General features: G+C 43.2%; 1 protein-coding gene across 7 annotated transcripts in view; it reads right to left on the reverse strand.

The window, feature by feature from the left end:
- The window catches only part of C17h10orf67 (similar to human chromosome 10 open reading frame 67), a 170,722-nt gene that overhangs the window by 25,163 nt on the left and 123,372 nt on the right, over nt 1-22,187 (reverse strand). For all 7 annotated transcript variants that reach the window (XM_087591514.1, XM_087591513.1, XM_087591517.1 and 4 more), the window contains 6 exon segments: nt 20,964-21,035; nt 19,624-19,971; nt 7,363-7,425; nt 6,942-7,021; nt 6,802-6,867; nt 3,854-3,941 (listed from right to left, as the gene is read on the reverse strand). In XM_087591514.1, the coding sequence (XP_087447640.1) occupies nt 3,854-3,941; nt 6,802-6,867; nt 6,942-7,021; nt 7,363-7,425; nt 19,624-19,971; nt 20,964-21,035 (717 nt within the window).

A 22,187-nucleotide genomic window follows, 5' to 3' on the forward strand; every position in this document is an offset into this window, starting at 1 on the left:
CATACTACAGCTAAGTGACAGTTCACGTGTACAACAGCGAAAGGGTGGGCTCAGGCAATGCAATTTCAGTTCTGTAAGTCGGAGGAATCTGTAGTCCAGACGCCCAGCAGTAGGAATGCAGTTGATATTAACAGAAGAGGGCACTTAGAGAGATCTAAAAGTCAAAATCCATTATGTTTTGTATAATTTCCAAAGATGGTGGTCCTTCTTGAAGGAGTATCTAGTAATGGCCAGTGAAGACATTGAAAGATGCTCAATATCTTTCAGGGAAATAAACATGAAAGTGAGGTACCATAGTTTTAAAGATGAAAATCACAGACAAAGGCAGGCATGGCTGCACACACCTTTAATCCTGGTACCCAGGAGGATCTCTAAGTCTGAGGCCAGCTTGGTGAACCTCTGTCTCAAAAAGACAGACAGACAGACAGCCCCCACCCCACAAACAACTACAAGAAAATGTGATACTATTAATGTAGGAAGGATAGAGAGTATAGGGAACTCTCATCAACAGGAGGCAGAGTGCCAGCACTGCTCTGCTCCCACTGGTACGGTGTCATTTAGACGTCTGGATTAGACCAGTTCTTTGTGGATTCTGGATGTTGGTCCCCACTCTGACGCACAGCTAATAACGATCTCTTCTATTCTGTGGACTGTGTGCTCGCTCTGCTTATAGTTTCTCTCAATGAGTTCTGTCTCATGGGGTCCCATGTGTTGACTCCTGGGGCTAGTTCCTGTGTTCTTGACAACCTGTTCAGAGAGCACTTGCCTACTCCAGCGTCCTGCAGGATGTCCCTGCGTTTCCCTCTAGCCGTTTCAGCATTTCAGATGTTAAAAATTAAGACCTTTGATCCATTTTGAATTAATTTTTATAAAGAACGAAAGGCACAAATCTATTTTTTTCCTCTTGACAGCTATCCAGTTTTGCTAACACCATTCGTTGAATACACCACTTTATCCCCATTGGGCGTTTATGCCAGCTTTGTCAAATATTAGGTGACCACTGGGGCTAGAGAGACGGCTGCTCTTCCAGTGGACCCTAGTTCAGTTCCCAGCACCCACAGGGCAGCTCACAGCTATCTGACACTCCATTTCTAGGGGACCCGACACCCTCACACATACGTACCTACAAACAAAACAGCAATGCACATAACAACTAAAAAGGGACCATCAAAAAATTTTAGGAAGTTGGTGGCCATAGCTTCACTGTTTATTAGTGGGTTCTCTATTTCCCGTCCTGGGTCTTACCATTTGCCCTCATCTTACTGTTTGTCTTTATACTAGCACCAGTCGTTGTCACGATGGTTCTGTGATACAGTTTGGGGCCCGTACCCTGCTCTCTCAGGACTGCTTTGAGTATTTGGTCCTTTGTGGTTTTATGTGGATTTTTGAGGTTTTCTTTTCCCCTACGTTTGTCAAATATGACATGGGAATTTTTATGGGTTGTATTAATCTGTAGATTGATTTTGATAGTGCAGTCATGTTTACAGTTTAGTTCTGCCTGGACAGAAACGTAAACACGCTTTCCACTGTCCAGTGTCTTTTTATCCTTCCTTATGGAAGCATGAAATTTTGTTATAGAAGGTTTTCGCTTTTTTGCTTACGTTTATCTCTCTCTCTCTCTATGTATGTATATATATATATATATATATATATATATATATATATATATATAAAATTTTTTGAAGCTATTATGGACAGAATATTTTTTCCCGACTTCTTTCTCCAGAACACTGTTGATATATACTAAGGCTAGGCTAGTGCTCTTTGATAAATACTGATTTCCATAGCCTGTAACTTTACTGTGTTTATCATACATAAAGAGTTTTCTAGTACATTCTGTGGTGTCTTTAAAGTACAGAATTGTGTTATCTGCAAATAAGGATAGTTTGAATTCTTGTTTTGAACTTATGATAAGAAAATTTTGCCAATCACTTCACATTTTGAGTGTTGCCACCTATGTGGGCTTCACTGCAATCCTAGCATCCAACAGGCGAAGGCAAGATGATCATGAGTTCAAAACCAACTTCAGTTTTGTAGTGAGTTCAAAGCCAGCTGGGACTATATGGGACTCTGTAAGACTGAAAATGTCTGATTAAGCAACACAGCCTTCTTGTGGAACTTTCTGTTTTGTTTGTTCATCTGAATAAATATCCAAGATGAGGATAATGCTGGGTGAATTTGTAACCTTCAGTGAGGAAGAGAAAAGGAAGAGAGAAAGATATTCTATGTGTTCTCTGTGTAGACTCATTTTGGAAGATTTTAAGAGAAAAGTCTTACACTCCTCAGTTTCTAAATAGATTTGATTACAAATGCTATCATGACAGGCTAGTTCAGAACTCTTTGATCTCCAGTAGTAACTTCTTCCTAAAAAATGATTGTAAAGTGATAAATACTGAAAAAATGTGAAGGAACATTACTTTAGACTATAAATCTCTTAATTTTTTAAAGAATTTATTCTCTCATATATTACAGTTTTCCCTTCTTTCTCTCCTCCCAGCACCGTCTCCATGGTATGGCTCCCCATCTACTCTTCTGTTTCTCTTCAGAAGGGGGCAGGCCTCTCTGGGGTATCAACTAAACATGGCATATTCAAGTTATAATAAGGCTAGGCACCTCCTTGCATATTAAGGATGGACATAGCAACCCAGTAGGAGGGGGGAAAGTCCCAAGGCAGGTTGACAGAGTCAGGGACAGTCCCTGCATCCACTGTTAGGAGTCCCACAGGAACACTAAGGTACATGACCGTAACATGATCATACAAGCTACACAAACCATAACACGACAACGAGCCTCTTAAGACACACCCTGCGGCCTGATTCTTATGCCCCGTTGTAAAAAAACACCCAACGGATCCAAAGACAACTTTATCCTCATAGCAGAAACTTATTTACCATGTTGATTGACTTGTCAGTCGAAGTTTACCAGATCCATTTCTATTCCAAATAAAAAAAATTATAAACATCCCCATTTACTTTTTGCAAGCAGAACTCTTTCATTAAGACAGAGCAAGTAGTAGTCTATTTCAGTGTTAGACTTGACCTACAGGTCTCCGAGTAGGGTGCATGTGCCACAGGGGTTCACATATTGGAGACTTGATCTCCAACGTGTCATAAAGACGTGATGGAACCTTCAGAAGGTGGTGGCTAGTGGGCGGTCCTTGTGTCCCTTTGGGGTATGTTATCAAAAGTTAGTTCTTGGGCAGCTCTTGCATTTTCACTAGATGGTGCTTACATGGAGGAAGCCTGGATTCTCTTGTTCTCTCTGCTCCCTGACTCAGGATGTGAATACTTGTTCTGACAGACTCTCCTGCCACTGTTGTTTATCATGAAATGATGTGGCCAAGAGGAAGCCCTTGCTGTCAGCCTACACAGTTATTGGATTTTGAAGCTCTGTGAGCTAAGCGAACCCCTTTATTTTGTCATGGTGATGAAAATTTGGTAAGTACAGTTTCTAATTCAAAACGAATGACTCAGCGCTCTCTCTTCTTCCTTTTGGAGGTGACTGGAGACTTGACGCATGAGCTTTCATACTCCCCAACGCAGTATCTATGGTCAAAGATGAACAAATGGGCAGACACCACTATTCAGTATAAGTAGCACACTCTGGGACCTGCACTGGCTTCCATCATAGCTCAACCATCACGCTGCATTACAAGTCTTGTTTACACATCAGTGTCTCACACCAACTGAGCTCTTTGGGGCCCTGCACTTGCTCTATCCCCCCAGGAGCTGGGTGACTCTTATGTGTTAGTTCCAGAGCCTATGGTATGATAACAGTTCAATAAAGGATATCTATCTTTCATAGGCATAAACATCTGTATTTCAGAGACCATCTAAGTAGTCTATGTACTTACGACATAATTGAAAGAGCTGTCAGCAGTCACCGCACACTGCCGATAAAGTGCTTGTCTAGTGAACATCTCATTCTTTAGGACGTGAAAGCTGTGACAGAAGAAGTTATATAATAAGGTGTTTAGCCATCCTCAGATAAGAACAACACATACTGTGTTGGTAGGAACCACATTAAAATTTTAAATATTCCCAAATAAAAAAATTAAAAATAATTTAAACATTTCTTTCTTAAAAAACTTACATATCCTAGCTCTGGGAAGAATATCTCTATATCTCTATCTCTATCTCTATCTCTATCTCTATCTCTATCTCTATCTCTATCTATCATATCTATATCTATATCTATATCTATATCTATATCTATATCTATATCTATATCTATATCTATATCTATATCTATATCTATATCTATATCTATATCTATATCTATATCTATATATGATTAACTTTCCCTCCAAGTCCAGACTACAGATTCTCATTGAAATGAGGTTATTTTTGAGAAATGTCTGTTTTTAGATCTGGGGCACAAATATTTGGGGAGACTGTGGGATATGTTATTCTACTAGAAATCAAGGGGTCATCAAAGATTAGGTAAAAACAGTGCATTTCTCATCTCTGGGAGGCTCCCACTGACTTGAGATTGGAGAAAGTATCAGAAATAACAAGAACCACAATTTACTACGCAAGAAATATTTAGCTCATTTCCACTGTTGACAGTGCTAAACTGAAGAGATTCATTGTTAGAGACATAAGGTCTGGTGTGGCTGGACATGCTTTTTCTAGTTATTATAAATGAATAAAAATATCACAGCAAATGTGGGGAGTATGCTCACTTGTCTAGTATGGGCAAGATCCTGAGCAACAACTCCAGTATCAGAGAAAAAAAAAAAAACAAAAGACAATGGAACAGTTAATGACTCTCTAATCCCCTCCCATGCCCTACCCTTTTGAATATGAGCATTTATAAGCATGATTGACAGCTATGTTAATACAATGCCTGCCCCACTTTGCGTGTGGGAGCAAATGGGCTCATCCACAACTCTAGGAGCCCATAAGAGCCTCATGAATTCAGATCATGAGAATGGAGACTCTGAGATCACAAGTCTTGAAAAGGGTTTAGACTTGAGTGGACACTGTAATGGGTAAGATGAAGGGAGAAAGAGTTGAAGTGTCCTGGGATTGCATTTGGCATGTACTAGAGGCATAGATAATTTGGGTCAAAGGAGTAGCCATGGTAGACCGAATATTCCTTGCAACTAAAGTGCCCGCTCCTTCCCCATTCCCTCTCTGTAATGTGTGTAGTGTGCATGCGTGCATATAGGTGTGTTACGGTTACTCACCACACACCCGGTAGCTATGTATTGTTCACTCCATCTTTCCATTTATTTCAACTGCTCTATAATTTCTTACTTTTCACTCTCCATGTGTTTGTGTGTGCAGACATGCGTATGCCGCAGAGCACTAGTCGGGGTCAGAGGACAGCTATGGGAGCCATTTCTGTTCTCGTCCTACCTGGATTCTCACAAGAGAACTGCCCTAAGTTGAAGACCTGCTTGGGCTATAGCATGAGACATTGGATTATACAGAAAAGAACATAAAGTAGCTATTCCACCGAGCACAAAACAGTCACCAGTAGACACGTGGGACAGAACAGGAGCACAGAGATCATTTTTCCCCCCAGGAGGGGACCTGGACTCCCTCTCTGGCGCTGTTTTTGGTATCACATGAGATCTTGGTTGTTATCCAGTCCTAACAATTTCAGCCTTTGGTGTAGGATTTTTACACACCATGGGTAGAATGTGGTTATGACATGCAGGGCTAACATAATACATTTCACCCTGCAGAGTGAATGCAGTGCGTGAATGTCATGCAAGAGTTTCAAGCTTAGCTACACTGACCTACGTCAGCCCATCACTGCCCCCCCATACGTCTCTTGCAAAGAAACTTCCAATACATAATAGATAAGAAAACACAAGTGAACAGGAAATGCATTTTCTAATGCTCACATGATAGGATATGGTGGGAAAGGAACTTTAATCTGCATGGCATATATATTCAATAGAAACATTAGCACAACTATTCAGGATTTAGTTTCTTTCCTCTCTCTCCTTGCTTGCTCCTCCCTCCCTTCCTCCTGTTTTTTTCCCATCCATGTTCATGTTTTCTTAGTGTTCTATTTACTTAGTCCAGGTTCTCTATGAACTTACTATGTAGGTAAGGCTAGCTTTATACTCCTAGTAATCCTCCTGCTCCAGCGTCCCAAGTGCTGGGATTAAAAGTGTGTGCTACAGAACTTTGCTCAGAATTTCTACTCTCATCATCAAAAAGATGAAGAAGAAGAAGAAGAAGAAGAAGAAGAAGAAGAAGAAGAAGAAGAAGAAGAAGAAGAAGAAGAAGAAGAAGAAGAAGAAGAAGAAGAAGAAGGAGAAGGAAGAGGAGGAGGAGGAAGAGGAGGAGGAGGAGAAGAAGAAGGAGAAGAAGGAGAAGGAAGAGGAGGAGGAGGAAGAGGAGGAGGAGGGAGAGGAGGAGGAGGAGGAAGAAAAAGAAAGGTAAACAATTCAGGGGGAAGAAATTAAGTGATATGTGAGTAAAGTACGGGCGAGGGACTATGGACTTGTGGGTAAAGGATCAAGCACTTTGTGAAGATGACTCAGACCAATTTTCTTCACCAGGTCCAAACTGCTGCTGAGGAAGATGCCTGAGTGTGTCAGATTCCATTCAGGATGGAAACAATGGGCCAGAGAACGAGAGTCTTGAATTCCTCTTTCTTCTGTATGACTCTGCACACTTCTCTATTCTCCACCAACTATGCTGTGTTTCATATTAAGAGTACATGAGGCCCTTTAGCATTAATTATATAAAGAAAAACAGAGGAGCCCTCACTGTCTCAAAGGATGAACGAGTGGTTGTATTTCTACAAGCCCAATTTTTATACATCCCCACACGGTACCTGTTCCTGAGGATGAGGAATTTCTTCTCCCAGTTTTTGTTGGAGTGATCCGTATCCTTTTTAAACCTGGAATACATTTTTAGGTGGTTAATTGGTGCCTCTGCTGCAAATGGACAGCCCTGAGTCATTAAGGCTGATACCTTTCTATTCTCTTCCCCTCCTCTTCCAATGCAGATTTTAAAAGACTTATTTGACTCTCCAGAATTTTTTTTTCTTCTTCCTTTTAATAAAAAACAAAACAAGAAACAAGAAACAAAACCAAACAAAACCACAGCACAAGGTTAAGGGCATGAATAGACTCACTCCTTCCTCCTCAAGGAGAAAAGGTTATTTCTGCTAAATAGTAAACAAACCCTGAGAAAAATGTTGAGATTCTCTTCAGAGAACAATGAGATACCCTTGAAAGTCTGTGGAAGTCAGAAGACTTCAAGAAAAACGAACACTCCTATTTCCTGTAAATGATTACTTTGTTATTTCTTAAGGCTGGCTGGAATCTATAAGCGATCATGAGGTTAAGAATTGAGATCCTAGATGGTGAACTAGGATTAGTCATTTTCATACCTTAATCATCTGATATTTCATAAATAATTCTTCAGGCACCACATTAGGTAGTAGAAATGTAACCTGTGGAGAGAAGGAACCATGGTGAAGACAAAATGTCAGGTTGAAGATTAATGCCTTAAGATGGTCTTTCTTTCTGTTTTATCTTTTCTTTTTTTTAAAAAAGGAAACAGAGACTCAAAATTTGCCATCTGTAGCCCAGAGGTCCTCACTGTCTCACTTAATCCCTAAAACGCAGTGTGCACAGGACACATGCACAGATGGGAAACCACGATGCTACCTGTTCAAATTTTACCATTACATAACTAAAGCCTTTTAAAAGACTTACTTTCTGTGCACAAGTGTTTTACTTATATGCACACCACCTTGTGCCTGGGTCCCACAGAAATCAGAAGGCATCAGATTTCCTGGAACTGGAGCTATACACAGTTGCTAGTCACTATGTGGATGCCGGGAATTGAAGCCAAGTCCTCTGAAGGAGCAATGGGTGCTCTTAACCACCTGAGCAGTCTTTCTAGCCTAATGTACCTTTAAATGTCTTAAAAAGTGAGGCAGGGAGCTATTTACCATTGAAGCCAGAAGCTTTTAAAAAACAGAAACAAACAAACAACAACAATAAAACCCAAGCACTTGAAAATTATAGTAAGTTTCTATTGCTATACTTTCCTGTTAGAAGGACGGCAGGTTATTTGGAAGTGAGAAAATGTGTTGTGTATCGAAGCTTGGGGGATAGTTGGTGAGTGCTTGCTTTGCTAACACCACCATGCCCAGAATCCATGTTAAAAATTCAGGCTTGGCAGCTTCAGCTTCTAATTCTAGAGGTGGGGAAGAGGAGACAGGTGGATCTCTTGAACTTACCATTGGGGATATCGAGATACCCCACATTGGGGTAAAATTTTTTACCATTTAGATCATATAGTTCCCAAATAAAAGACACAAAAATCTTTAGATTGTAAGCTTAAAAGCAGTAGAGCCAGGCAGATCTCTGCCCTCTAAGCTGTTTTGTTTACTTACCTGTCAGTAACCCGGAGATTATCACTCACCATGTTTCACCAGGGCTCCAACAAGTTAGCTCTCATGGCTAGGGCTCAGGGTCCATCTACCCCATGATGACTTAGTCGTCCTTCCTTATGGTCCCTGCCTGATACCACCTCTCTCTGTTCCCCCCCAGTAATTGGCTGCTGCCCATGATCTTTAGCCAATACTTTTAAATCAGGGAGCACAAGGGTTACATAACACAAAGGCCGCTCTACATGAGGATCTGCTCTTGGAGCAACCAGATCTTGGGGTATGGAGTTTAGTGTTTGAATACAAGCAGCACCAGACCAACCCCTGAAACCCTGTGTGAAAAAGGAGGAGGAGGGAGGAGGAGGAGGAGGAGGAGGAGGAGAGAAAAAGAGTGTCAGTCACATGGTTCCAGGGGGGTGACAGCTCAATGAATCCTTATGGGAATATGCTCACACCCATCTGAATTCACCAATAAACAAGTATATATTGTGTGTGAAACTCTTGGCCGGGCTGAAAGCATAGCTCAGTGGCAGAATATTTAGCTAGTTCACATGAGGTTTTAGTTCTTTCTCCAGAAACACACACACACACACACACACACACTCACATGCACACACACTCACATGCACACACACTCACATGCACACACACTCACATGCACACACACTCACATGCACACACACTCACATGCACACACACACTCACATGCACACACACAGTCACATGCACACACAGTCACATGCACACCTACACACACTCACATGCACACACACTCACATGCACACAGTCACATGCACACCTACACACACATGCACACACATGCACATGCACACACACACACTCACATGCACACATACACACACATGTACACATGCACGCATGCACAGATACAAATCTTGGTTAATAAATCTTATATTTCTACGTAGCTGTAGAAAAGTTCCTAATCAACACTACCAGTGCATTTTCAAGTGATGCTCTGTGATTTCCTCATAGCTTCAAGATCCATTGCCTTTCGTGGTAGAGTTGACTGTGGTAAGGAAGGTCTGAAGCCAGGTCTTGGTGTAAGGATTAGAGAGAGCTGAGCAGTTCTGCATTCTAAAGAGAACGAGCTCCCTCAGATAAACAAAAGGAAGAGCTGAAAAGATGGGGCAAACCTGCAGAGTGGGAGGTACCAGTGTTTGATGGGCAGTTAATGACCAATACGCAGACTGGTAAGTGCTCGATTTGGAGTAGCATCTGGATGACACAAGCTCAGTCACTTACCTAATGTCAGCTTGCTCAAACTCACGTACACAGAGGTGTAATGTGTGTAGGTGGTACAGGGGGAGTGTTCAGAGAAATCACAGCATCAGATTGCATTTAGCTCTGAATCTTGACGGTCAGTTTTCACTATTTTATTTAGCATAATTCTCTGTGGGTGATGCATGGGCCACAGGGGGCATGTGGTGACTACAGAACAATTTGGGGGTTGGTTCTGTGTTTCCGCCATGTGAGTCCCAAACTCAGGAGGTCAGGCTTGGCAGAAAGTCCTTTACCCATGTCGTGGGTTGGTCCTGATTCTCATCTTTGCCAGATTTAGAAGTTCTTATGAGATCAATACTTTGTTTGTTTGGTGGGGGTGGGCTCTGGGAGGGAGGGGGAGGGAAGGGGGGGAAGGGGAGGGAAGGGGAGGGAGGGGATTCTTCCTCTATCGCTTTCCACCTCATAAATAAAAAGGACTCTCTCTGAACCTGCAACTCACTGATTGGCCGGATTGGCTGGCCATTAAGCTCCAAGGATTCTCCTGTCCCCACCTCCCAATGTTGTAATTAACAGGTGCACACTGCCATGCCCAGTGGTGCCAAGGATCCAAACTCAGGTTCTTGTGCGTGAACGGCACAGTACTACACGATGAACAACCTCTCCAGTCCTGCACATGGCGTTGGTGAAGCACAGTTCTGGGTATAGCAAAAGAGCATTTCCAACTCTAAAAGCCAGTCTGTACATATGTGGCACTGTTCTATAGACTGGGTGCAGGGGAGCCACGGAATCAAGGGTGAAAATGAGGAGGCCGGTGAGTGTGGGCATTCTCATTCTGCATCTAGTCAGTCATGATGTGAGTGGTTTTGCTCTAGTCCACCCTCTCTGACATGATGGACAAAAATACCTGAAGCCACGGGCAAAACAAATGTTCCTCCATTGTGTTGTTTTCTTGATTGATAGTGACAAGAAGTATGAAAACCACATTGATTAAACAAAATGAACATTGGCGCAGTAAGCAGAGTGAGGTGAGATTCAGCAGCAGATTTAACTCAGGACTGAGAGAACACAGCTCAATTGGTAGAGTGCTGATTCAGTACATGGAAGGCTCAGAATTCGATCCCCAGCACACACAAGAGAGGTGTGGTACGGCGGTGAGGAGGGCCAGTATAGTGAATAGTTTGCTAACTTGGGACTCACCTTGGTTTGGGCTATGTGCATAGCCCTCTTCTAACAATGCACTTGGCGTCCTGAGATTTCATCTGCATGTGCTATGGGCGGATCTCTTTCTCTGAATAATGCACCCAGCCACCTGTTGACTGAGGACCCCAGTCTGTGGGGAGGTGTACATCCACCACCTCTGAACAATGCCCTAAGTTTCTCCTTTCCTTAAAACAGATTCTGCTCACTGGCACTTTCTTTGTGTCCAGTGACAGAGTGGGAGCCTCTCTGTCTTAAGCTCGTGCTTGGGTGAGCGTGCAATAGAGCAAATTGTAGCACCAAAGTGGCCTTTTAGGGAGAACCCTCTGTCTCCCAGCTTATGCTTAGGCATGACCGAGCATCATATGATTAAAATTACATACTTTTTAGAAATGGGCATGCATGGTAGAGCAAACATTTGTATAACTTAATCTGTCAGCCAAATCAGAGAAGTATCTAAACTGTGCTTTTTAACAAGCAAACTTCTTTTAAATCCAATAGAAGGAATCCCTAAGCAGTGACCGAGGCTGTTGAAACCCTCATTTGAGTGGCCTTGCTGTCGATATTGGCAGTGTATTTCTTTCTGGTCTCTAGTCCTGCTTTGATGTGAATGAAGCTTTCTTGTTACTTTAAGATCTATGTAGACTTTTTTTTTAATCAATTCTTTGAATAAGAAGCCAAGAACATGGAAACACCTGTTCCAAACCCTGACCAACAGAAGCAGTGGTGCCAGCACTTAGGATATGGAGGTGAAGGGTTAGGAATGCAAGGTCCTTGGTGGTGAGTTAGAGGCCAGCCTGAGATATGTACAGACTCTGCCTCACAAAACAAACTGACAAAAATAGCAATTAATCAAAATTATAGGTTCACCATGCCTGAGGGCAGCCTTTTATCTCTTGACTTTTAACACAGATCTTTTGTAACCATTGGAAATGCTGGGGGAGGAGTTAAAAAAATGAAAAACAAAAACAAAAACAAAAAAGATCATCCAAGTGACAGGAGACAGACACATTTAAGGACCATTCCATCCATTTGTCCCCAACAAAAACAGTCCCCTCGAGCGGTCTCTCTGCAAAGCCATGTGGTACAGAGTGAACTCAGAGCTGTAGACCATTGAGGTCACTGGACAAAATCTCCAAGCAGCTCAAGGTTTTCACCACAATGCTAAAGAAATTTAACCCCAGTTTTAAAACGTCTATCTCAGATAATTAGGAAAACAAAACGGAAAAAAAATGCCATATTGAAAGGTATTGGTGTCTTATTTTACAGTATCCCAATTCATGCCAGGGATTAAAGATTCATTTTAACATTCCGTGTTTGGATTTGTGGTGAAATTCAGTACCAATTTTTAAGGTCCTGGTTTTCCCAAAGGATGATCAACTGTGGAACTAGAGATAAGACTGCGCTACGGCCTATCTCCTCTGATGTAAATAATTATTCAGTCTTCCCAAAAGATAGTGTAATCATGACAATGGAGATACCATTTCTTTTCATCAAAAACAAAACAAAAAAGCAAGCAAAGCACCTCCCGTTGACTACAATATTTGTTCCTTGTACCAAGTCAAATTTTCCACCTTGCTACAGCACATTCTACTGAATCCTGGCGCTGCCACTCTGTTTTGCCAGCTGCTGACATTCCTCTTTCTCCGGAATACACATGCTGGTCTTTCTGTGGTCACTGCATTGACAGGTGCAAACACTGGACCGCCAAGCAGAGATGGAAATGAAAACCGATGGGCGGTACTTAGCTTCCCGAGAGGGAGAACACACATCGAATGACTGTATTTGCACAATCAAAAGATGATTATGAATTATTTCCACAAGGGTGTCTCTCTTTTGACTTTTTATATTATTATAACTAAAATTTCAAAACTGAGAACATTCATTTTAGGGGCCAGAGAGATGGCTCAGCAGTTAAAAGCATGGGCTGTGCTTGTTGTGAACCCAAGTTCCATTTGCAGCATCGACACGGTGGCTCACAGCCATCTGTAACTCCAGTTCCGGGGAATCCAAATAATTTTCACTGATATTAGAACTTAGGCTTTTAAAAATTTCTTAAAACTTATATGAAACAACTTCTTAAATTTGGAGTCGATAGCCAAGGTTTGGAATAGAAGAAACGTCACCGTGCTTATCAATTGCCATGAAATTTACCACATTACTTGTAATAGCCACATACACCTGTTTTCTTTTCCGTCTTGTCAAAAGTTCTTTCTCTCCTAATTCCTGTTGGTATAAGGCTTTGGCTACTCTTTCTGAGCCTAGTGAAAGGCATTTCTCTCTCGCCACCCTCAAATGCATCACGGTCAAAATCATCTTTTAACTGGGATAGGTAATCTCAATCACTCACTCGATGAGAAAGAGACTCAGTGAGAAAACGAGCGTCTGCGCATGCTTGTGAGGGATGACGTAGCTTCTGGGCAGGTCTGTGAGGGGCCATCTGGTTAGGTCTATAGAGAGAGGAGGGCCTTTCCTGAAAGTGAGTACCACCATTGCTTACCTTTGGGTGTTAGACTGCATAAAGAGGAGGCTAGCTAAGCCACGCACCGTGTTCACCCTTCTCTGCTTCCTGACAGTGCATGGAAAGTCACTGGCTGCCACAAACTCCTGACGTTCATATTCCACTGCCAGGAAGGACAACGCCTAGGCGCTAAGAACCAGGACACCCTTCTCACCCCGAACTGCTCTTGTCAGGGCATTTTACCACGGCGGCAGGAAAGAAAAGGAAATTAAGGCACTAACAAAAAATTACTTTTTTTGGTCTAAATGCTTACTAAATGGTCAAGTGACCTTTATATGAACACTATCGTTATCTTGCTAGCAAACGACTACCTCTGACCGGCACCAGTACACCAGGGGTAGCCATGGAAGGCGAAGGAAGAGGAGTTAGCTGCACGCGGAAGAGTTTAGTCTTTGTGGGCATAACATACAGGGTTTCAGAGCAGCTCAGGCGGTTGGAGAGACTCGTCCTTGCACCCAGAAATTTTGTTAATGGTGGGTTTTATCCATAACAGATATCAAGTCATGAATTTAGGAGACTGTATAAGAAAAAAAATACATATCTAGAATTTAAGAGGTGGCCTGAGGATTGGACAACAAACACTCAAGTGAGCAGAATCTCTCTGCTGCAAAGCAAATATAAAAAGGAATCTGGGAGATTGGCAGTGCTGGGCATGGAACCCAGAGCCTTGAAGTCCTAGGCAAGTGTTCTACCACTGAACTACACTGCACATAGAGGGAGGCTATGCTACAGCAAAGCTGAGCTACAGTGCACTCCAGGTCAGTCTTAGAGGACACAGAACAACGGAAGCAAATGGAGAACAAAACAAGTGAGATAAAGGTAGAAACTTGAACAGCATAAAGCCCTTCGAGCGATTTTTGAATCATTTTCGATTGTTCAGGAAATACTAAATGCTAACTTCTCTAACAAGTTTTAGTCCCAAGTATATTGGAAATATGTGTTTGAGTCCCAACATAAAATTTTATGGAAGATGGAAACTACCTTTAGGTAGAATTTTTTTAATTAATTAACTGGTTAATTAGTTTATGAGACAGACTATGTGGTCCAGGCTGACTTCAGACCCTCAGATTTCCTGTTTGTCTTCAGTAACCTTGTGCCAAGCCTCTAAACTCAGTTTAATTTTAAATGGGATATTGCCCAGATTCTCAGGTTGGGTCTCTGAGTGCAGAAACTAAAGATGAATTTTTTAGGGGAATTTGATTTTAAAGCAAAGCAAGCATTGTAGTGTGTGATTGATCTGCAATTGTTTCCACAGGGTAAAGTGATTATTAATCTTATAGAAATGAAAATGCAACTCTAAGGCCAGGGACATGGCTCATTGGGAAAAAGTGTCTCCTGACAGTCTGAATTCAATCCCCAGAACCAGAGATGGAGGCACACATCTGGGACCTCAGGACTTGTTGCAAAAACAAGAGGGATGTTAAGCCAAGAGAATTTTCTGGAAGCTCATAAGCCAGTTAGCCTGGGGTATGCAGCACACATACACACACACACACACACACACACACACACACACACCACACACATACACACACACACACCACACCACACACACACACACACACACCACACCACACCACACACATACACACACACACACCACACTACACACACACACCACACCACACACACCACACCACACACACACACATACACACACCACACAGACACACACAGAGACATACACACATATACACACAGACAAATACACACACAGACACACACACACACACACACACACACACACATACACACACACACAACCCCTACAGGCATGCACACATGCACACAGCACATTTACATGCACACATACACACGCATAAACAAATACAGCACACACATACAGCACATGTGTACATGAGTTCATGCCAGTGTAAGTGGAATTATTTTGTATTAACATCATCCAAACACAGTAAATACCTTCTGACAGCCTCCAAAGACCACACACGTCACACCCAGGAACTTTTCTGTATGACTACAGGCATCCCACAGTCAACAACCATCAAAGTTCCTGGCGTCCCTCTGCACTCTGTAAAACTAAAATTTGATTTAGCGGATACATTGCTTTCTTCCCGTGGACGGTTTATTTTCAGCCTTATGTGTCATTTAGCCAAACGAAAGGGTTGAATGGTGGAGATAATAATTTGGTATCACATAATCATCTTACAATCACTAGCTTGCAGAATGATTATAGTTATGTCTGCAAACTGTTACAGAAATGTTTTAGTAGTCATTATTAAGTGTTAAATATTATATAGTTTTTGTTCCTTTGCTTTTTGGCCTGCATGAATTGCTTTGTATGGTGAGAATGGGAACAAGATCGGCCTTGTCCCTTGTCCTATTTCCCACACAGAAGGGCCCTGAGCACACCTAAACGTATGCCATATGGCTTGTCATCGTAGACCAGGCTACCCCAAAGGAGGCTCTCAAGTCCTCCAGAGAAGTATTCGCTGGGCGTGACCTTAATTAACTAATTACTTGGGGTTGGCTGAGGGGGAGGGAAACCCAAGAATCCTATTTAACCTTGATACATGAAACCCGAGTATTTGAACTGGTTTTTTACAGCTATCAGAAAGTAAACTTTACATAAGTACCCTGTACAAATAGAAATTTTATGTTGTGAAATCATTTATGAGCTGAAAATCTGAAGGCGATGCGTGTGCGTGCTTTTCAGACTGGCTGAACACTGCCTTTATCACTGTTTGTCTCCCCCAAGGCAGCATGTGCTCTGTTCCCACCAAATGACACAGATTTCAAAAATAAGTATGATTAATTAGGAAGTGAAACGGCTGATGTAATAGCTCAGGCAATGAGCTTTCCGGTGTCGTTTCCCTGTGATGGGTATCACAAAGCCCTTAAAAGGTCATTCCGAGAGGTCTAGAAACCCCCACCCCACCCGAGTTAAATATTTAAAGGTGGTCCTAAGCTGTGTGGCACTGACAGAAGTTAATATGCATTGTAAAAGGAATCGTCACACTGGAAAGTGGCCTTGGGACTAGAACCACTAACATAGGTGACAGCAACTGTCATGGAACAGAAAATACATTTGAAAATGGAATCAGTTAAGATGTAAGGACCAGCTTAGGTCCCCGTGCCCTCCTCTTGTCCAATTACTACCTACTGTTAAACAGTGAGAGTCTCAGCAATGGATAGAATGTTCTCTGAAGCTCTGGTCATGGGAGCTTCTGAGCCAGATTTCTAGGATTCAGTTCCAGCCTTGGGGTCATGAAGGTGACAGGGAAGGCTGCTACTGTATCTGCCCCCTGCTGCTGGGACCTCAGCTGGGAGCTCAGCTGCTGAGCCTGGCTGTTGGTGTTACTCTTGCCCTATATAGCCAGCATCCAGCATGTTAGAGCCCAGGCCTCCTTGACAGGTACCTACGTCATTGTCCACTGAAGCATTCACTGGGAACAAGATTCCCAGCATCAACTCACTAAGCTTAAGGCTTAAACCAGGGCCCCTTGAATCCTTCTAAGGTCTGGACACACACAGCCATGAATAAAGAAACTAAGTGCTCAAGCTTTCTATGAACAGCCTCCAGAGTCCATTCAATGATGGTTTTCAAACTTACTCTTCAAGAATGGACATTCACAAAGGAAGTATTACAAGTCAGTGACCTTGTAAGACTGTGGGCTCATCTCTCCTTGCCAGGTAACAACTTTGCCAGATACAGACAGGGAGGCATAGTGGGAATCTGAGCCTGTCCCTCGAACCCTGACACTGCCTTTCTTCATTGTCAAACAGAGCAATCTCTCTTAGGTCTGTACTCTGTGTGTGTCCATGATGTCAGCCTTCACAGGGAAAAACTCGTCTTTTCTGAGTGTGGGAAATAGAACCTATAGAGACATGGTTGGTGAGTACCGTAACACTGAGCTACACCTCCAGAAACTCAGAAAAATCTTTTTGGTTTTGAAAAGCTAGGGCGTATAACCAGGGTTCTTGGGCAAGGACCTCTTGCTTTTCTGCTCTGGTCCCCAGGGTGGTGGCTGCTCTTCTTGTTCCTTCTGCAGGTTGTTCTGATGTGGTGTGTGTGTGTGTGTGTGTGTGTGTGTGTGTGTGTGCGTGCGAGGGGGGGAGGGAGAGGGAAAGAGAGAGACAGAGACAGAGGCAAAGAGAGAGAGAGGAGGGTGAGGGGAGGCAAGGCAGAGACAGATAGACAGACAGACAGACAGACAGATGACATGTAAGCACCTGTCGAAACAGTCAGAGGTCAGAGGTGGGCCCCGGGTGTCTTATTCTACTGTGCCTCATTATCTTGAGACAGGGTCTCTTACTGAGCAAGATACGTTTCTGGCAAGGCTGACTGGCTGGCCTGTCTCACTGGGAATAGTACAAGGTAAGGCCTAAGCAGCCATCCTTGGCATTTTAAATGAGGGGTGGGAACTCCAATTCAGACCCTCATGCATGCCGGCTTGTACTGCACTCTGACCCACTAGGCCATCTCCCCATCCCTCTGATCAGTTTTTGTTTGGTGGGAACTTTAAGAAAAACATTTCTCAATATGAGAATTATGAAAAACAGCCACTTCTAGAACTAAGTCACTGGTCAGTCACAGCAAAGTCTCTTCCTCAGAGGCTTATCCAGTGTTCCTCCTGACTCTGCATTTCAACTTTCACAATGGAAATGTTTTTCCTTCCTTCCTTCCTTCCTTCCTTCCTTCCTTCCTTCCTTTTTTCCTTTCTTTTCTCCCTTCTTTTTTGTATCTTGGTTTTCTTGTTTTTTGAGACAGGGCTTGCAGTGTAGCACTGGCTGGCCCCAGACCCACTCTTGTAGTTCAGGCTGGTCTTTGCATCATGATGATCCTGCCCCCTGCCCCCTGCCCCCTGCGCCCTGCGCCTCTGCGCCTCTGCGCCTCTACGCCCTGCCTCTAACCCTGCCTCTAACCCTGCCTCTAACCCTGCCTCTAACCCTGCCTCTAACCCTGCCTCTCTCTGCCTCTCTGCCTCTGCCTCTGTTTTTGCCTCCTGAGGGCTGGGACCACATAAGCAAATACCACTATACCAGCTGGGAATGATTTCTCTCACTTCTTGATGGAGAAGTCCAAAGTAGACTGTCTTTTCCTGATAGAGTAATATGCTGGATCTCTCTCTCTCTCTCTCTCTCTCTCTCTCTCTCTCTCTCTCTCTCTCTCTCTCTCTCTCTGAGTGATCTACCTGTCTAGTTAAATGGCTTAAATGGCCTAGATTCTTTTCTTTCCCCTTTGTGAAGCAAGGTGCTCTGTCTTTCCATACCCTATAGATAGGTAGATAATGCTATGAGATCTTGCAGAACATGATTCAAGGACACAGAAGCTCTAAGCATCTAAGTGGACACTCTATGAGAAGGGCTATACATTGGCCCCGGTGAGTCACCAGTTAGCTCTAAAATCTTGTCTAGATACAAAATTCATGGTGCCCACAAACCATGTGCACCTATACCCCTCATTATCCCCACAGCTAAGCACACAGAAAGTCCTCCCCAGGATCATGGGAATGTAGTCTTGGGGAACACACTGCCCAATTATAAGCTACAGCATTGCTACTTGTCGCTTTTGTTCAATACCCTTACAAAAGAAAATTAGGGGATAAAGGGTTTATTTTGACTCTTAGTTCCAGGGTACTACCCGTCTTGAGGAAGTCAAAGCAGCAAGGAGTTGTATCATCTGGTTGTACTGTATATACAGTGAGAAAACGGTGTGTGGGTGGGGAGATTAATATTTGTTCTTAGCTAGCTTTCTCCATTGCATGCAGTTTAGAATCTCAGCCCAGGGAATGGTACTGCCCGAACTCTCACACGCCACCAAGCAGCAGAACTTCAGAGAACTGATTCTTAACATGGCTAAGGGGAGCCACCGCTTATAACCTATGCATCTATGTCCCCAATAGTGATATCTAATCTAGCCGAGAAGTGTAGACTCTTGTGGGAGCGAGAGGACCAGATCCTTCCATTTCCTTCAGGGAGACATCAGCACAGAGTTAGTGCAATTCGCCCTAGCAAGCATGAACTTAGGAATTTAGGTTCTCAGATTTTGCTAATTCAGCAGGGATCTACTAAGGTGTATAAACTAACCTATACCAGGTAGTCCACTGTGGGTAACTCTCTCACTTTGAGAAAGCTAAGGGATTTACCAAGAACACCCTTGGAGTTAGCTTGTAGAGCGCCTACTCTAAGTGAGCGTTGGGTGGGTTAGACAATGAGTCCGGGAGGCTGCTGGGCAGAAGTGGTGGCTGCAAGGCTCGGCCAACAGAACAACAACCCACTACATAGGAAGTACGTGAAGTGCAGTGGATAGTGGTAAGGCGCATGGTTCTTACACGCTTGTCTGAAGGCTTTGAAAGGAGACTGGTAAAAATCTCAGAAGAGGTAGGAGCCATGGCCGTCGTTGTCGTCGGTGTCGGCGTCGTCGTTGGCGTCGTCGTCGGCGTCGGCGTTGTCGTCGGCGTCGGCGTCGTCGTCGTCGTCGGCGTCGGCGTCTCTATTGTATCAGGGATAATGGTGGCAGAAGGAGCGAACGTAACCACAGGAAATTTCTTCGATGCCTTCCTTTTCATCTTTGGAGACACACTGAGGGAAGTTCCAGGGGGCCGCACAAACTGTGAGCCCTCTCTGGCTTGACGCGTTAGGTAGACAGAAGACTCTCTTCCCTTGGCAAATGTTCCTCTCTGCCCAAAGAGAGTTAACAATTATTCTCATTTTACCTTTAGAGTTGCATCCCTTACCTGTCCCTCCCCTGAGCAGGAACCCGGGAGTGGGCAGTTTACTCTCAGCTGAGGCTCATCTGCCCTCGTTCCTAGTGGCACGGCTCGCCTTTGGCTGCCTTGAGTGGTAACTGGAATCGGATGTCCCTCTATCCCATTATTCTAGGAAAAAAACCTTGAAACAGATACATTCCTTGGCAGCAGCTGTAGGGACTGTTTTTGTAAAACTGGTGAGGTGGCAGTCTGAAGTTTGTATAAAGGTGGGAAGGAGGGGGAAGGAGAAAGGGGGAAGTGCGAGGCAGGAACTCATGTCCTAGGGTTTACAGCAGCCTGTCTGAAAAAATGGCTTGCTGATTCTACTGTTCATTTTCTTCCTCCCCTCCCTACTTCCCTCAGCTTCTATCTCCCACCTAACGATCCTTTTGTTTTCTTTTTTAAAGACTTATTCCATTTTCTTTCTTTCTCTGTGTGTGGGTGGGGGAGGGGATGTGTGTGTGTGTGTGTGTGTGTGTGTGTGTGTGTGTGTGTGTGTACATGGATGCTGCTGTCCTCAGAGTTCAGGAGAAGATATTGCATCCTCTGGAGCGGGGGTGTGGGTGGCTATGTGCTAGGAATTCGCCTCTTCTGAAGAGTATTACCCACACTTGATTTCAAGCACTTTCATTTAAACTCATATACGAGAAAACAATGGCATGCTTTTGAACCCAGACAGATAACAATAGCAATAGAGATAGATGGATGATAGGTAGATGATAGACATGATTGGTACACGAGAGACAAATGATGATGATAGATAGATGATAGATAGATGATAGATAGATAGATGATAGATGATTGGTACATGAGACACAGATGATGATAGATAGATGATAGATAGATGATGGATGGATGGATAGATAGATAGATAGATAGATAGATAGATAGATAGATAGATAGATAGATAGATTCCATACAACCTTGCCGCCAATACGGGTGGCTATACTGGCATACTTCTTTTTAATTTCAATGTCCTCTTTCTGTCTGTTGATCTGTAAAAACCAGGAGCCATATTATAATTTATGATTTGCAAAGATTAAAAGGAAGAAATCGTTACAAAACATCTGAAACATATTAATGTGCTAAATATAATTAGAAAACAAACTTGTACCTAGAAAAAAGTCCCTTAATGTAAGTGAACAGAAATACATGTGTGATTACTTCAGTTGTTCACATCTATTTACCCTCTTTCACACAATAGATAATATAGATACATTTTGTTTGCTTATTGTGTGTATTTTGATACCTTATTATATTCTTATAATTCTCATTATAATTTAAAAAATATAAGATAACAGCTAATTCCCAACAATATGAAGAATGAAATTTTGCTTTACAAGTTAATACTGATTTCCAGTCATAAAAATAATTCTATCAAAATTTTTTCTTATAGTCGGGGGAGTAAGCTTAATAATATGCAGGGGGCTAAGTTAAAATTGATTTTGCAGATAAATAATGGCCTTTATTTCTTATTGGATACTTATGTATTTACATTTCAAATGTTATCCCTTTTCCTGGTTTCCCCTCTGGAACCTCCCTTTCCCATCCCCCTCCCCCTACTTCTATGAGGGTGCTCCCCCTCCCACCCACCCACTCCCTCCCACCCACTCCCACCTCACCGCCCTGGCATTCCCCTACACTGGGGGAAATTGAGCCTTCACACGACCAAGGACTTCTCTGATGCCAGACAATGCCATCCTCTGCTACATATGTGTGGAGCCAAGGGTCCCTCCATGTATATTCTTTGGTTGTTGGTTTAGTCCCTGTAAGCTCTGGAGGGTCTGGTTGGTGGGTATTGTTGTTCTTCCTATGGGGTTGCAAACCCTTTCAGCTCCTTCAGTCCTTTAACTCCTCTACTGGGGTGCCCGTGCTCAGTTCAGTCTTGGCTGTGAGCCTCCAATTCTGTATTTATCAGGCCCTGGCAGAGCCTCTCAGGCTTCTGTCAGCATGTACTTCTTGGCATCCCAAATAGTGTCTGGGTTTGGTGTCTGTATATGGGATGGATCCCCAGGTGGGCAGTCTCTGGATGGCCTTTCCTTCAGTCTCTGCTCCACACTTTGTCCCTGTATTTCCTTTAGACAGAAGCCCTTCTGGGTTAAGAATTTGGAGATGAGTGGGTGGTCCCATCCCATAAACAGGGGCCT

This window comes from Rattus norvegicus, chromosome 17 (assembly GCF_021556685.1).
Source record: "Rattus norvegicus strain SHRSP/BbbUtx chromosome 17, alternate assembly SHRSP_T2T, whole genome shotgun sequence".
NCBI classification, from domain to species: domain Eukaryota; kingdom Metazoa; phylum Chordata; class Mammalia; order Rodentia; family Muridae; genus Rattus; species Rattus norvegicus.